The sequence below is a fragment of the Mustela nigripes genome, chromosome 1 (assembly GCF_022355385.1).
Source record: "Mustela nigripes isolate SB6536 chromosome 1, MUSNIG.SB6536, whole genome shotgun sequence".
Classification (NCBI taxonomy): Eukaryota; Metazoa; Chordata; class Mammalia; order Carnivora; family Mustelidae; genus Mustela; species Mustela nigripes.
The window spans coordinates 129,667,455-129,682,408 of record NC_081557.1 but is presented as its reverse complement, the minus strand read 5'-3'; the positions used below and the strand labels follow the sequence as shown (position 1 = coordinate 129,682,408).

Genomic DNA, 14,954 nt, shown 5'->3' with positions numbered 1-14,954 from the left:
GAAGGAAAAAATGAAACAAGATGGGATCGGGAGGGAGACAAACCATAAGACAAACCTTAACTCCCGAAACAAACTAAGGGTTGCTGGGAGGAGGGGGCTGGGAGAGGGTGGTGGGGTTATGGACATGGGGGAGGTTATGTGATAAGGTGAGTGCTGTGAAGCGTGTAAGCCTGATGTTTCACAGACCTGTACCCCTGGGGCAAATGATACATTATACGTTAGTAAAAATAATTAATAAAAAATATACAGTGATGAAAAAAATTATCAAATTCATTTATATATACAGAGCGCTCTCAGGGAAGAAGAATATTGGTGAGCAGACAGAGGCTTGCATCTTTGCTGGTCAGAGGGGCCTGGCTGGGCTATGAGAAGACTTAGTTTTCCACTGTAATGACACAGTTCGGGGCAAGGTCAGAAAGCAAGAGAATAGAGGGCACTAAAGCACCATGCATCCGGAAGACTAACTGCTAAGTGGGATGATTACCCTGGTGTGATGTGTCAGGCTGTTCCTGCTTCATCCGGCTGGATGGCTGCTACAGCACATTCTATTTGATGGACACGAGGAGGGACTACTTTATAAAGAGAATAAAGGCAAATGATGAGACCAAAGAAACAGTTCCTCTGGAAAGATGAGACTCAGAAATTCACTCACAGATAGGGCTGCTGAGCAGACCTTGCACAAAGCCAGTAGCCAGATCACTCAAGCTGGTGTCCAAGTGCACAAAGTAAGATTTTCTTCTTTAGAATTTGGTAATAAGGACAACTGCCATCAGGCCATAGATGGCAGTAATAACCATAACCACTGGAATGTTGGACGTTGTGATCAGATCTGGCGTGGTTCCTGGAGATGATGCCCAAGCCTCGGTGCAGAGCTGTACATGGAGCCAAGGTCCTGAATCCTGGGGTGGCCCAGAAGCCTATGACAAACAAGTGTATTTAGATTTGGTTCCAGACTGAAGTAGATATGAAGGAGGAAGCTCATAGAATGGAAAGCATATTCCAGAATGTGACAGATACTAAAATGCAGCAAGTCCATGACGTAGCTGGTTGAGATCCATTTTTTGTTGTTGCTGTTAATTTGCAGCATACTTTGCATAAAATGTGTAGAACTTAAGTATGCAATTCTGTACACTCAAAACCATCAGTAAATACATAGAACATTTCCATCACCACAAAGTTTCTCATGCCGCCTTCCATTCAATGATCACATCCTGCTCTCCTGTCCCACCCCCTGACCCCTGCAGAGGCAGTCACTGTTCTGATTTCTATTACTAAAGGTTGGTTTTGCCCATTCTAGGATGTCATAAAAATGAAATAACATAGTATCTACTCTTCTGGTTTCTTTTGCTCAACATATTTGAGAGTCATCCATGTTTTGTGTAATATAGTTGGTTCCCTTTTATTTCTCAGTAGTATTTCATCATATGAATACACCACAACTTATCCTGTTGATTTATTTCTAGTTTTTAGCTATTATGAATAAAACTGGTATCTGCATTCCCCTCCCCCAGCTTTATCGTTGACTAGTATTAACATTCTTAAGTCCTTTGCACACATAGGATTTCACTTCTTCTGGATAAATATCTAGGAGTAAAATTGTTAAGGGGTGAAATAGGTACATATTTAATTTTATTAAAATCTGCCTGTCTGGGGCGCCTGGGTGGCTCAGTTTAAGGTAAGTGGCCAACTCTTGATTTCAACTCAGGTCATGACCTCAGGATTGTGAGATCTAGCCCTGCGTCAGGCTCCCAGCTCAGCAGGGCGTCTTTTGAGATTCTCTGACCCGCCCTCTGCTCACCTGGGCTCGCTCACTCGCTCTCCCTTTAAAAAAAAAAAAAAAAAAAAAAAAAAGGCTGCCTGTTTTCCAAAGTGTTGTACCATTTTACACTCCATTAGTGATATTTGAGAGTTCAGTTACTCCACTTCTTAACAGCATTTGGTTTGTCCTTTTTTTTTTTTTTTTAAAGACACTTTATTTTGAGAAAGAGCAAGAGAGCACAAGCAGAGGAAAGGGGAAAGGGGAAGGCAGAGGGAGAAGCAGACATCCACACCAAGCAGGGAGCATGATGCAGGGCTCAATCTCAGAACCCTGGGTTCATGTCCCAAGCCAAAGGCAGACACTTAACCACTGAGCCACACAGGTACCCCAGCATTTGGTTTTAACAGTCTAATTGTATTGTCTGTTTCTGCCACTGTAGTGAATTATATTTTCTCTTGAACAGAAATAATTACCGTTCCACAAACAGACTAAGAGCTAATGATACCTGCAGTAGACTTCGTGAATGGTCTTAGCAAATGGAAGCTCACTACCCTTGCTTTCACACTTGCATTGCCTATCACAATATTCTATCCAACAGAGAATTAATCACCAGTTAAATTGGTGTGACTGGATATTTAATACTATTACGGAATTACTGAAAGTTAGAAATATGTTAATAGAATTGTGGTTATGTTTTTGTTTTAAGAAATTGTTTTAGACTCACCTGATGAAATATTTACATTTAATATCTGAAATTTGCTTCAAAATAATTGAGGAGAGAAAGTGTCAGGAACTGTGCTATGTTTTGACATTTTACCCAACATACAAGCTGAAAAGTTAGCCTGTCACCATTTCATGGATGCTGGCAGAAGATATGAGACTCCTGGGTTAGAAATGAAAGGATTTTGCTATGAGTAAAAAAAGCCGAAGCTTCACGTTCATTTGTTCCAGTTTCCCATGCCCCTGAAATCCCACAGAGGCAATGCAAAGGGCCCGTCATATAGTGGATCGCATACTAAAAGAGGAACACTAAGATTAGCACTTGCGTAGTAAGTGGAAGCAAGCCTGCTCTTTTTCCAGGGGGAGACATCACATCATCCCTCAAGATTGGCCACAGGGATGCGAACACAAACCTGAGAAATGGCCCCAAAGAGCAAGCGAAGAACTGTATTTTTGGCTTACTCAACAAGCACATGCGGGGACACTTGGGCTCTATAGCAGACTGCTTCTCAGTTCACTCAGTGTGACACATTCATAGCCAAATTTGAATTTTTATATGAATATGCTTCTCCATCAACCACTCTGATTAATCAACAGAGGTTAGAATCTCACAGCACATAGCTAAGACTGTCATCAGTTAGACTTGAAGCAACAGATGAAGCCAACGTGTGGTATTGATCTCATTCCCTCTACACATAGCCAACTGTGAATAAGCCCAAGAGGGTAGCAGTAGCTCTTACTTGAGGCAGCCATGATTGATTCTAAGGCCAGGCCTTTATTCATTTTAAAACTGTGCAAATAGGGGAGCCTGGGTGGCTCGGTTGGTTAAGCCGCTGCCTTCGGCTCGGGTCATGATCTCAGGGTCCTGGGATCGAGTCCCTCATTGGGCTCTCTGCTCAGCAGGGAGCCTGCTTCCTCCTCTCTCTCGCTCTGCCTCTCTGCCTACTTGTGATCTCTCTCTGTCAAATAAATAAATAAAATCTTAAAAAAAAAAAACTGTGCAAATAAGTTTCAACTGATGGGCTTATCTTTGGAGTCATCATCAATCATTACAGGGGAGTAGATGGGCAAAAAGCAACCCCTGTCTCAGTGGACATGACCCATATTTTTTTCCCCCATCCAAAAATACAACCAAAAGGGCAAAGGTCTAACTTCACTTCAGATTTTGCTGTCAAGCGTGATTGGGATTATCATCACATTGGTTTGATTAAGTCACAGGGACAGTGTCACCAAATAGTTACAGCTCCAGTTGCCATTTTTGGCATTAACTGAAAGCCACTCAGACATAAAAAGCATGTGATCAGCCAGATCAAATCAAGGTTGTGTTGATCTGCCAGTTTGTACACATTTGCATTTGGGAGCTGCGGTTGATGGCATCAGGCATAGAATAGTTCAGGACCATACATGTCTATACAAGTTCTCTTGTTTTTTTTGGCACATGGACACAGATGAGAAACCCAGGAGCAGGTGAAACTGTTAGCTGCAACTGCCACATGATTTAGGTAGGAGTTTTAGATTAAGGTTAGCTGTTCTCAACTGGGAGCAATTTTTTTGGCTATTGGCAATGTCCAATGTCATTATTGTCACAACTAGGGGAAAGGAGCTACTGGCATCTAGTGGGCTGAGGCAAGTGATACTGCTGACCATTCCACAATGCACAAAACACTGAATTTTCTAGCCTAAAATATTAACAGTGCCAAGACTGAGAATGATCTAGGTAACAAAGAGTACATTGATTGCAGTGCTGCCTTCCCTCCTAGGATCTAAGGTGTTTTCTCCTCCAATGCCAGAGGAAACATTAATTTCATCTTTTCTCCAATCATCCCCACTTTCACCCAGATCTTTTGTCCTGATTATCACCCAGAAGGCAGCCAAGAGACGATCCTTTTCTGGGGACTGCCATATTCTGTGACCCCCAATTTCCTTACTCAGGTATGTAGAACCAGGAGGAAGTGAGGGTGGTAGAATCAGAAACCTGCTCCCAGTGCCCAGTGATGCTAGATATCTGTGGATGGCAGAAAGCCATGAGATATCCTTCAGACACTGTGCTAAGTGGCCTTTGTGACAAAAAGTGGCCCAACGTCAGATCGCGAGTGGTCTGAAAAGCTAAGAACGTGGCACGTATGGTATTAGTTTCAGGGGCTACAGTTGTATGGTCAGATGATCAGAGTGGAACAGCAACATCATAACCCATCAGTTGCCCTGAGTGGTGGCAACATAGTCCAGTGGAGTCAGCCTGTCAGTAGTCGGTCTGTGCCTTCATTCCCCTCGGGACACATGGGCCAGCTTTTGGCAGGAGTCACACATCTGGCATGCATGAGAAAGAGTTCTTTGCTGTGTGCACAGCCCTTAATGGTGAATGTGTTGCCGTGTGTGGTGGCAATCCAGGTGGTGCAGGCTTGATCAGTAGTTTGATTCTACTAGGTCATGTCAGAGCTGGCCTTTACCAGATGGCCCAATCAGTAGCTGCAATTTGTTCCCACAATTCACAGCCCTAAAAAAGGGATTTTTTTAATCTGTCTGAATATAGTCTTTAAAGTGGCAGACCAGATGGCTAGGCCGTGGGCAAAGAGTCAGCAAAGGGGACTGTTGATCAAGGGAGGGATTGGCAGGTCTGTGAGAACTGCCTCAGCTCACTGAGCAGTGACCATTCCCTTTAGTTCCACATTGGTAATGAGTACCATCAGCTTGCAGCTTGGCTGAGCCACCAATGATTGAGAGTGTGTATTTAGGGGATCTCTATGAAGTGGGGGCCCCCATGAGCTAGCAGCTATGCTTCAGCCAATGGGTTGGGAGACACGGATTCCCAAGAGTAACTGTCACAACCTCATGCAAAATGAAGATGCTAAAGCTGCTGCCATTTTTACTTGACCGGAAAGGTCCATTTACTGAGACGTATGCTTTCTCTAATACCCAAAGCCTCCAAGGAGTTAGGCCTCCTTTTGTAGCAGGTCAAGAGACCTGCCTTGATTACTAAAAGGATTAAATATTCTAAATCCACCCAAGCAGTCCCAAGAAACTACTTGGTGAGCAGGTCCTGTATTTTATTGGAGTTTTTCAAACACCCCTGTTGATAAAAACTAGTCAAGGCCTATGAGATTAAGGATCCTCCCTTACCAACTAATAGGATATCTACAGAGTGAAAATACTGGCCATCAAAGGGTAGAGGCCCTTGTGTTAAATCCTAGCCCACCCACTGGTGGTAAATGGCAGGGGAGTTTGTCTTATTAACACTTTCTAAAAGTAGCAGTGCCCTGGATGGGATAATCTTTGAAACTCTACAAGCATTTATAGCACAAGCATGTATACATCGATCTCAGCCTTAGCAGAATATACAGTAGTATGCTGGACTGACCCAGAAGTACGTGTGTGCACGCACACACATTTATTCAGCAAGTATAATTTTTTTTCTCCATTGCAACTTTTGCCCAAACCCTGTCAGTTAATTTGAATGTTTTATTTATAGCGTAGGCCTTCTCTGTAAGGAGCCAAGGAGCAAAATTGAGGATACTATGTAGGCATAATGAGCAGAAACAAAATCCTGCAAAAATTTTAAGTAGAAGCTATAACAGTTGAGTATTTTTTTTAAGTATTTTCTTTGACAGAGATCACAAGTACACACAGGCAGGCAGAGAGAGAGAAGCGGAAGCAGGCTCCCTGACGAGCAGAGAAACCGATGTGGGGCTCAATCCCAGGACCCTGGGATCATGACCTGAGCCCAAGGCAGAGGCTTTAACCCACTAAGCCATCCAGGCGCCCTGAGTAAATTTTTTAATAATAGTTTAGTAATAGTTTTCTTTTGGGGCTGGGGGTGACATTTCCTTAGTGTTCAAGTCAGCAATCTCCGTAAACTGCCAATGTTCATCTATAAATGCTGATTTGTAATGAGATTTTTATGTCTTGCGCCTTCAAAGCGGTCTTTTCAGGTAGTTGTTAACTGTGTTGCTGCAGTGTGCACTGCGCTGCCCCTTAGTGTGAAGCAATGAGTGTGCCGCAGCTGGTCTGTCCCAGCTACTCAACTCTGCCACTGCAGGGCCAGAGGCAGTGACTGACGGTACCTAAAACTCAATGTGCAGCTGTGTTCCAGGTAAACTTTGTGTATACTGAGATTTGAATTTCATGTCATCTTCACATGTAGTAACTATTTTTTTTCAGCCATATGAAAACGGAAAAGCCATTCTTAGCTTGCAGGCCATCAAAAAACAGACACTAGCCAGACGTAGCCCATGGGCAGTATTAGCCAACACATCCTACAAAAATACAATCTAAGGAGTTTATCACATGGATAGGTAGGCATTACAACAGCTGCCAGGTAATGACAGGCAAAGAAGTCCCAATAAAGGAAACCAATCAAGGGAACGGAACAAATGCTAACAACCTTAATTTATGAAAATTCTGCCTCCAAAAGAATTGAAATTACATATTTACAGAGTATACTGCATACCTGAGACTATTTGGTCAGAACAACTACCAAGATATATTTTATAAACTCACTGGATTTAAAAAAAAAAAAAATCTGGGCTTCTAACGAAAACAGAAAGTGACTTATAAGGGAAAGAAAATTAGAAAATCATCATCAGACCCTCATTAGCAACGTAATATTTAATGGCAGAGGAAAATGGAGGAGCATATTTAAGATGCTCAAAGAAAAAAAAAAACAATAAAAGCTACTTTCAGGAATAAAGACACAAACTATACTAAACATGCAAGAATTAAAAAAATAATCCCATGAGAACTTCTAGAGGAACTGACCAGAGAACAAGCTTCAAACAAGTTTAACTACATAGCTATCAATACAAGAACTGGAAGTGGGCATTAAAGATATACATACTTGTAGCAATGAAACTACTTAAAGCCTAAGAAGGAGAATGTAAGTAATGGCTCTGTGCTCAAGCAATGTCAGGCCAGCTCTAAGAATTTACTGTGCCAGGGCTGTGGGGTGGTTCCGTCAGTTCAGCATTCAACTCTTGGTTCTGGCTCAGGTGGTGAGTTGAGCACCATGTCTAGCTGTGACTCAGTGCCTCAGTGTGGAGTTGGCTTTAGAACGGCTTCCTTCCCCTCCTCCACCCCTCTCCCCACTTGCACATGTGCACTCTTTTTAAAAACAAATAAATTTTAAAAATTAGCAGGCCATGTCACATTCTTTAAAAAACTGTCCAATAATTTATTTTGGTGGTGGTAAGACAACTGTGCATGCAATGTGGGATGAATGATGCCACATTCTATCATACCATTGTGACATGATTATGTCCATGTCTTTTCCAGCTTTCAGGTGTCACCCACTTCCCTTGGCCTATGGCCCTTTCCCCTTCAAAGCAAGTTAACAAAGCAGAATCCTCACGCTCCATTACCCCTCTTTCTGCCTCATTTTTCCAGTTAAAAACCTGTAGAATTACATAATGTGCACCCAAATTATCTAGGATACTCTTCCAAGCATTTTTTTTCCACATTAGTACACACTTTCAAATACCTCTCAACTGTACACATTCAAAAGCAAAAGCCACTTTAAAAAAAAGGGCAAAAGCCAGTTTAACGTCACCTGTTAGGTTTACTGCCTAATCCAATCATGCCTGAACACAAAGCTCTTCAGTAGCTTTTTTTTGAAGGTTCCTGTATCCCTGGTTACAGCAGCTGTTTTCCAAGGAAAGACCGAAGTGAAATTGTTCCAATTAGAGTCAAGCAGAGAAAAGCCACGTGTGAACACTTAGGATCTATGTATTAAGTTTATAAGATTTAAAAGGGAATGGGCGCCTGGGTGGCTCAGTGGGTTAAAGCCTCTGCCTTCAACTCAGGTCACATCGGGCTCTCTGCTCTGCGGGGAGCCTGCTTCCTCCTCTCTCTCTCTCTCCCTGCCTCTCTGCCTACTTGTGATCTCTGTCAAATAAATAAATAAAATCTTAAAAAAAAATAAAAATAAAAGGGAAACAGGAAACAGAATTACCCTTTACATATTTTCCACTGGTTGGAAGTTACCCACCTTCAAGCTGGCCAAGAATGTAACTTAATTAAATCCACCATCAAACAGGCTGAACCATTTTTTTTTTTTAAGATTTTATTTATTTATTTGACAGAGAGAGATCACACTAGACAGAAAGGCAGGCAGAGAGAGAAAGAGAGGGAAGCGGGCTCCCCGCCGAGCAGAGAGCCCGACGCGGGACTGATCCCAGGACCCTGAGATCATGACCTGAGCCGAAGGCAGCGGCTTAACCCACTGAGCCACCCAGGCGCCCCTCTGAACCACTTTCAAATGAACCCTTAAGATAAAACAGAACTATGCCAAGCCCTATATAGATGTAGCAGATTGGAGCTTGACTGATTAACACCAATAAAAAACCATTTAACTCAATTCCTGAACCCTACCCCCATTAACCTTTTTAGACCCAACTTCTGTCCGCCCTGGAAAGGAAGCCCCTGTATTTGAGATCCAAATGTACAACTAATGTTTTTCACTGAAAACATTTACTTCACCATAGGTATTAATAGGAACATCATTCCTTTTTCAACACTGAACTCTTAGGCACTAGAGGTATAGTGGTGAACAAGAACAAAAAGTAATCCTCATGGAACATTCTAGTAGACACAAAACTACAGAAAAAAGTTTAATGGGAAATTGGGAATGCTGGAGGATATGCACAATTTTTAATAGGCCAAGCCCATCATGGGGGTCTTAGAGATTTAGAGGTTAAGGAGCAAGTGCTATGACATTTAAGGGGAGAGCATTCCAAGCACAGGGAGAACAAGTGCCAAATCCTTAAGGTTAACAATTTACCTAGCCCATCCAGGAATAGTGAGGGGAATCTGGCTAGAAAGTTAAGGAATGTAAGAGATCAGGGACAATTCCAATTTGGGCCTTGAGTGGACAGACCATGGGCAGTAACAATCTGGTTAGTAATGATGACAAAAGTGATCACAATGGAGTTGGTTAAGAAATGGTGAGATTCCAGATACTATTTTGAATAAACTGAATTGTCAAGGATGACCAGATTTTGGCCTAAAACCTAAGAGTAGTTTAAACTGTTAGGATCCGGAATACCATTTTAGACCTGTCAAATATAAAATGCCTATTCTCTATTCAAGTAAAGATATCAAGTAAGCAGTTGGATAGACAAACCTACAACAGTTCAAAGAAAGGTATAGGCTAGAAGTAAAAAATCTGGAAGTCAGTTTAATATACTGAATAGTGGGCACAGCCTCTGCTTTCAACTCTGGTCATGATCTCGGGGTCCTGGGATTGAGTCCCGCATCGGGAACTCTGCTCAGCAGGGAGCCTGCTTCCTCCTCTCTGCCTACTTGTGATCTCTGTCAAATAAATAAAATCTTAAAAAAAAAAAATATATATATATATATATATATATACACAGAATAGTATCTAGGGAGAGTACTGGTAACTGTCCAAGGACTAAGCCCTAGGCCTCTCCAACAAGTCTGAGACGAACTAGTAATGGCTACTGAAATAGAAGGAAATCTTTTTAAGATTCTCAAAGAGGGACGCCTGGGTGGCTCAGTTGGTTAAGCAGCTGCCTTCGGCTCAGGTCATGATCCCAGCGTCCTGGGATTGAGTCCCATATCGGGCTCCTTGCTCGGCAGGGAGCCTGCTTCTCCTGTCTCTGCCTGCCATTCTGTCTGCCTGTGCTCGCTCTCCCTCTCTCTCTCTGACAAATAAATAAAATGTTCAAAAAAAAAAAAAAAAGATTCTCGAAGAAAATGAACTGTCAAATGCCACTAGAGGCACATAAAAGGTCATAAAAAGACCATTTAGACTTAGCGACGAAGTCACTGTTAACTTTCACAGCCAACAGCTTGTGGATGTGTCTAACTGGGTAATTTTAAAAGTAAAATTAAGATACAATGAAAATGGTTTACTCAAACATCAAACAAAAAACTCACTTTCCAAGAAAAAGTATGTATCGTCAACTTTTTTGAGCTTTGCTCTACAAAGGGTTTGGGTAGGGTGCCACCTGGAAGGGTAAACTTCAGAATGTATGCTGATGGAAGGGAATGGTCAATAAATACCAATAAAGGTAAAAACTGCTAAAGCCATGAGCTTGATTAACCAAGAGGGAAGGCAAAAAATGCCACTGTATACATACACGGCAGACTGGGAATTTGTCAAGTTCTTTTCTCTCATCTACTTTAAACTCTTCTAATGATTTTAAGGTCATCAGCTGATTGAAAATGAGAAAGCTCGAGGTGAGCAGGACTACAGAAAAGAATGGGTAAAAAATAGAAAAGGAATTACTGGCTAGTGTGCAACATCAAATACCCACTTATTAACAGGGATCAACAACCAATTTCTCTAGCCAAGTTCAACTCCCAGTACTAGTACACAATATGACATTTTGAGGCTTTAGGGAAAAAATCATTTAGATTAAAAAATAAAAGTTAGGGGCACCTGTGGCTCAGTGGGTTAAGCCTCTGCCTTCAGCTCAGGTCATGATCTCAGGGTCGTGGGATCAAGTCCTGCATCAGGCTCTCTGCTTGGCAGGGAGCCTGTTTCCTCCTCTCTCTCTCTCTGCCTGCTTGTGATCTGTCAAATAAATAAATCTTTAAAAAAAAAAAAAAAAAAGTTATGCCATTATTCAATCAGTCTAGCCTAGTGGTTCTCCAAGTATGGTCCCTGGCCATCACCATCACCAGGAAATTTTGTTAATTCAAATTTCAAAAAAAGGGCAAGTTTTCAGGTCTCACACTGCAATCGGTGTATCAGAAGCTCTGGGGCAGGGCCCTGCCATTATTTTAACAAGCCGTCCAGATGGTTCAAGAACCATTTAAGGGATGCCTGGGTGGCTCAGACAGTTAAGCGTCTGCCTTCCGCTCAGGTCATCCCAAGGTCCTGGGACTGAGTCCCAGGTCAGACTCCTTGCTCAGCAGGGAGCCTGGTTCTCCCTCTGCCTCTGCTGCTCCCCCTGCCTGTGTTCTGTCAAATAAATAAACAAAACCTGAAAAAAGAAAAAAAAAAGTTAAAAACATACACCATGTTAAAAAAAGAAAAAAAAAGATTTCCTTTTATTACCCCTCTATAGTACTTCCATCCAGATCACTACAACTTAAAATGGATCACTACCTTTTGCAGCTATTTAGTAACCCAGAGCAACGGATAAAATCCATTCAACAGTTCAGAAAAGTTTGCATCATCATCAGTTCAGAGTATCTGATTCACCAAGCCTACATTATTAAAAAGAATCATCAGAAATTAAACATCACAAATAAGATTTTTTATTTGTCACCATTTAATGTCTGAATTTTAAACAGATTCTTGGACTGGTGGCTCATATCCATCAGCTCGTTCCACTTTAGCACCGGTCTCATCCCCAGTAGCTTTTCCAGAACTACTACCTTCACCATGAAGCTCCATGAGCTTTCCCACTAAAAGAAAGAAAGAAAGAATTTTTATAGCACACCATTTTCTTAAAACAATGTTTTCAATACTATATACGCAGGACAGAAAAAAAAGATTATCTGGTCTCAAAAAAACAAGACACCAATATATCTTGCTGCACATTTTTCTCAGGAATCCTATGACTTTTTAACTTACATTCAAACTTGGGCTTCTTCAGCATTTTTACTTTTCTAACGAAGACATCATGGAGTGGATAAATAGACTGACAAGCTTTTTCTATATCTTTTCCAATGCTGTCTGGAATCCTGCAAACCAGTAAAGAAAGGATAAATATATACACATTAATACCCACCTCATTTAATCCACTCAAATCCTCTTGCAAGACAGTGCTCTTATAAGACAGTCTTGTAAGACAGTCCTTCTAAGGGTAGAGGTTAAATGACCTAAATTATACAGCCAGTTAGTAAGAAAGTTAGCATTTGATCTTTCTGCCTTTTCTATTCTACCCTCTCAAACCAACTGCATGGGAACATCAGAAAAATGTTAACAGTTTTATCAGTGGACATCATCTGGGACCGAAACATCTTGTCATCATCTATTCCCATACATCACTGACAGTAGAAAGTTTAGCCTTTTCAGTATATTTTCTAATTAAGACAAAAACATTTCCTATACTTCAGGTCTCACTATGAGATTGCTTCATTCAAATAAGGATAAAAAAACCAAATCACATTTACTGAGCACTTAAAATATTTTAAGGGACATATAGCCAGACAGTTTCACAGACAGGATTTAAACACAGGTCTGAGAAGTCCTTCATCAGAGGGATAAGAAGAGATTCATTGTTACGAGGTATGAGGAAAACAAACACTTACAATTTATTGACCACTTCTTTCAAGTCATTTGTCTGAACCTCTCGGGTCATGATCTCCATCATCTTTTTCCGAATTTGGCGGACCTGTTGATGCTGAGCATAAGAGGTCTTCCGAATCTGATTATTCCGTTTTTTAGTAAAACCAACACAAAATAGACGAAGCAAATAACCATCGGTAGTCTTGACATCAACATGAGCTTCAATCATGGTCTAGTGAAAAAAGATAGTCAGATGTACCAGGTTTTAATGTTATTAATTTATAGCCCTCAAATTCTAGTATAAAAATGCTAGAAATATCAAGTACATGATCATCATACAAACTACACGCCTAATTTACAGAATTAACTTCCTTGAAGTGAACTTACCCAGTTACTCCAAATCTTACTACCCTTCATGTCTAATTAAATAAATACCAAGTCCTCTCAACACTCTACCCTAGGTGAACACTTCTATCCCAATCTCAGCAGCATCTAACCCCATTTCTTTTACATGCCAGACTTTTCCCCCACCAATCAACTATATACCTCTGCATCTAAGAAAACCTGTTCTGAGACTCTAGTCTACACTTAGGTCATTCTTTTTTAAAAAGTATTGTCTGAATAGGTGAAATACTACTACAACACTAAATGCATATTTTTAAATGTAACTTTTGTTCCAAACTAAAGTGTGATGATGATTAAATATTTAATTTCACAGCTAAAATGTTAGTAAGTAATCCACTAACTACTCATATTTTTGCCTCAAGTAAAAAATGAAAACTACCTTAGATAGCAACAAAAACAAATACCGTCTTTGCATTTTGTAAACTGTATACTTTAATTTAAAAAAATGAGTAATACACTTATAGCAAAAGGACGTTAGAGTATTTCCAGAAATTCAACCATAAAACCTTCAGGGAATGTCAGAAATAAATGTAACGGTATAATCAGTATGTATCATTTGGGACCGAAACATTTTGTCATCACTCATTCCCATATACAAAACATCCCAAAACTGAATGGTTAGCCAAACACATCTGAACCAATGTAATTATTATTTCCTGTAGTAACAATGCCTTCTAAGTGCTTTGTGTCAAAGCATTGTGCATTATGCACAAATTCTGTGTATAAGCATGTTTTCATGGCTCTTTTATTTCATCTTTGTAACTCCCAAGAAGTGATACTCTTACCTACATATCATTTTAGATAAAGGAATCAAAGCCCAGCAAGCTTTAAGTTACTTGCCAAAGAGAACACAATTGGGAAACTGAGCAAAGATTCCAACCTCACAAGAAGCTTTGCCACTCTTACCAACTCTGATAACCTAATTTTAAAAACTGGGAAAAAAAGATAATAAATATATCTTGAACTCCAGTTAAATACGATGATCATGGCTCACTCACTGCTTTACTCAAGTTCAAGAGTGCCAATCCCCGGAGTCAGCACTCGATAAAAGCTACAAAACGTCATGGATTTGAAATACAATTTACTTCAATCACATATGTTCCTTCTTTTCCAAAAAGGGCATCCTTGACCATGCACGCTAGAACACCATGCACTAAGAAACTTCTGCTCTTACCTGCCATTTTTTGACCATGGAGCACATTTTGTCCCGGGTAAGATCCATTCCATGGAAATTGGTCAGGCAGTTTTTGCCCTGGACATCCTCAGTAATTAGCTTGAATTTTCTAAATGCAACTTCATCATTCTGCAGATCAGCAAGACTCACTTCAAATACACGACCCTTGAGGCCATCAGAAGCGATTTCTAGAAAACAATAAATTGTGTTTTTATCATTAAGAACCACATAAAGTCAAGCCAGCCAAGAACATTCATGCATAAGGTTGAACTTAGAAAGTTAATGTAAATTATAAAGACCCTAACTTTTGTTAGCCTAATTCCATGTGGACACCCATGACTTACTGACAATCCTCACAAGAAACTCAAATAATACCTAAGCACATTTTCTTAACTAATTCTCAAAGCACCACCTTCCTTCCCCAAGTGTTGTACCAAACAAGCACCACCGTGGCCAAAGCTGCGACCATTCTACTTAGTTCTCCCACCAGCAGGCGTATTTAAAAAACAAAAAACAAAACGAGAAAATACTCACTGGTTCCTTGAGTTCTTGTGACTAGTGTTTTTCCAATATTTCTTATATTGAACATAGCTGGTGCTTTCACATCATACCAATCTTTCTTAGAAAATGGATCAACCCTGTATTTTAAAAACAAGTAAGTTGTTACCGCAGATCACGTAATTCTTACTGAGTTTTTAAAACTT

General features: G+C 40.6%; 1 protein-coding gene and 2 non-coding genes across 3 annotated transcripts; all 3 read right to left on the bottom strand.

Annotated features, from left to right (window-relative positions):
* Window positions 1–11,672: 11,672 nt before the first annotated feature.
* LOC132000137 (small ribosomal subunit protein eS1) lies at window positions 11,673–14,905 on the bottom strand. Its single transcript, XM_059373651.1, has 5 exons — window positions 14,785–14,905; window positions 14,251–14,438; window positions 12,695–12,903; window positions 12,015–12,124; window positions 11,673–11,845 (listed from the first exon to the last, which is right to left on the bottom strand). Exons 1-5 carry the CDS (start codon window positions 14,837–14,839, stop codon window positions 11,724–11,726), a joined length of 684 nt encoding a protein of 227 aa, XP_059229634.1. The 5' UTR covers window positions 14,840–14,905; the 3' UTR covers window positions 11,673–11,723.
* Window positions 12,348–12,419, bottom strand: LOC132009498 (small nucleolar RNA SNORD73). Its single transcript, XR_009401968.1, has one exon. It is a non-coding gene; the product is annotated as a small nucleolar RNA SNORD73 (small nucleolar RNA).
* On the bottom strand, window positions 13,591–13,663 carry LOC132009497 (small nucleolar RNA SNORD73). Its single transcript, XR_009401967.1, has one exon. It is a non-coding gene; the product is annotated as a small nucleolar RNA SNORD73 (small nucleolar RNA).
* Window positions 14,906–14,954: the final 49 nt, after the last annotated feature.

Bases quoted from the DNA above. Each gene is read 5' to 3' on its own strand.
- LOC132000137 (XM_059373651.1), bottom strand. From the start codon at position 14,839: ATGTTCAATATAAGAAATATTGGAAAAACACTAGTCACAAGAACTCAA. The intron at 14,439-14,784 runs GTGAGTATTTTC...ATTGTTTTCTAG, and splicing joins CACAAGAACTCAAGGAACCA to AAATCGCTTCTGATGGCCTC. The intron at 11,846-12,014 runs GTAAGTTAAAAA...TCTTTCTTTTAG, and splicing joins GAAGAAGCCCAAGTTTGAAT to TGGGAAAGCTCATGGAGCTT.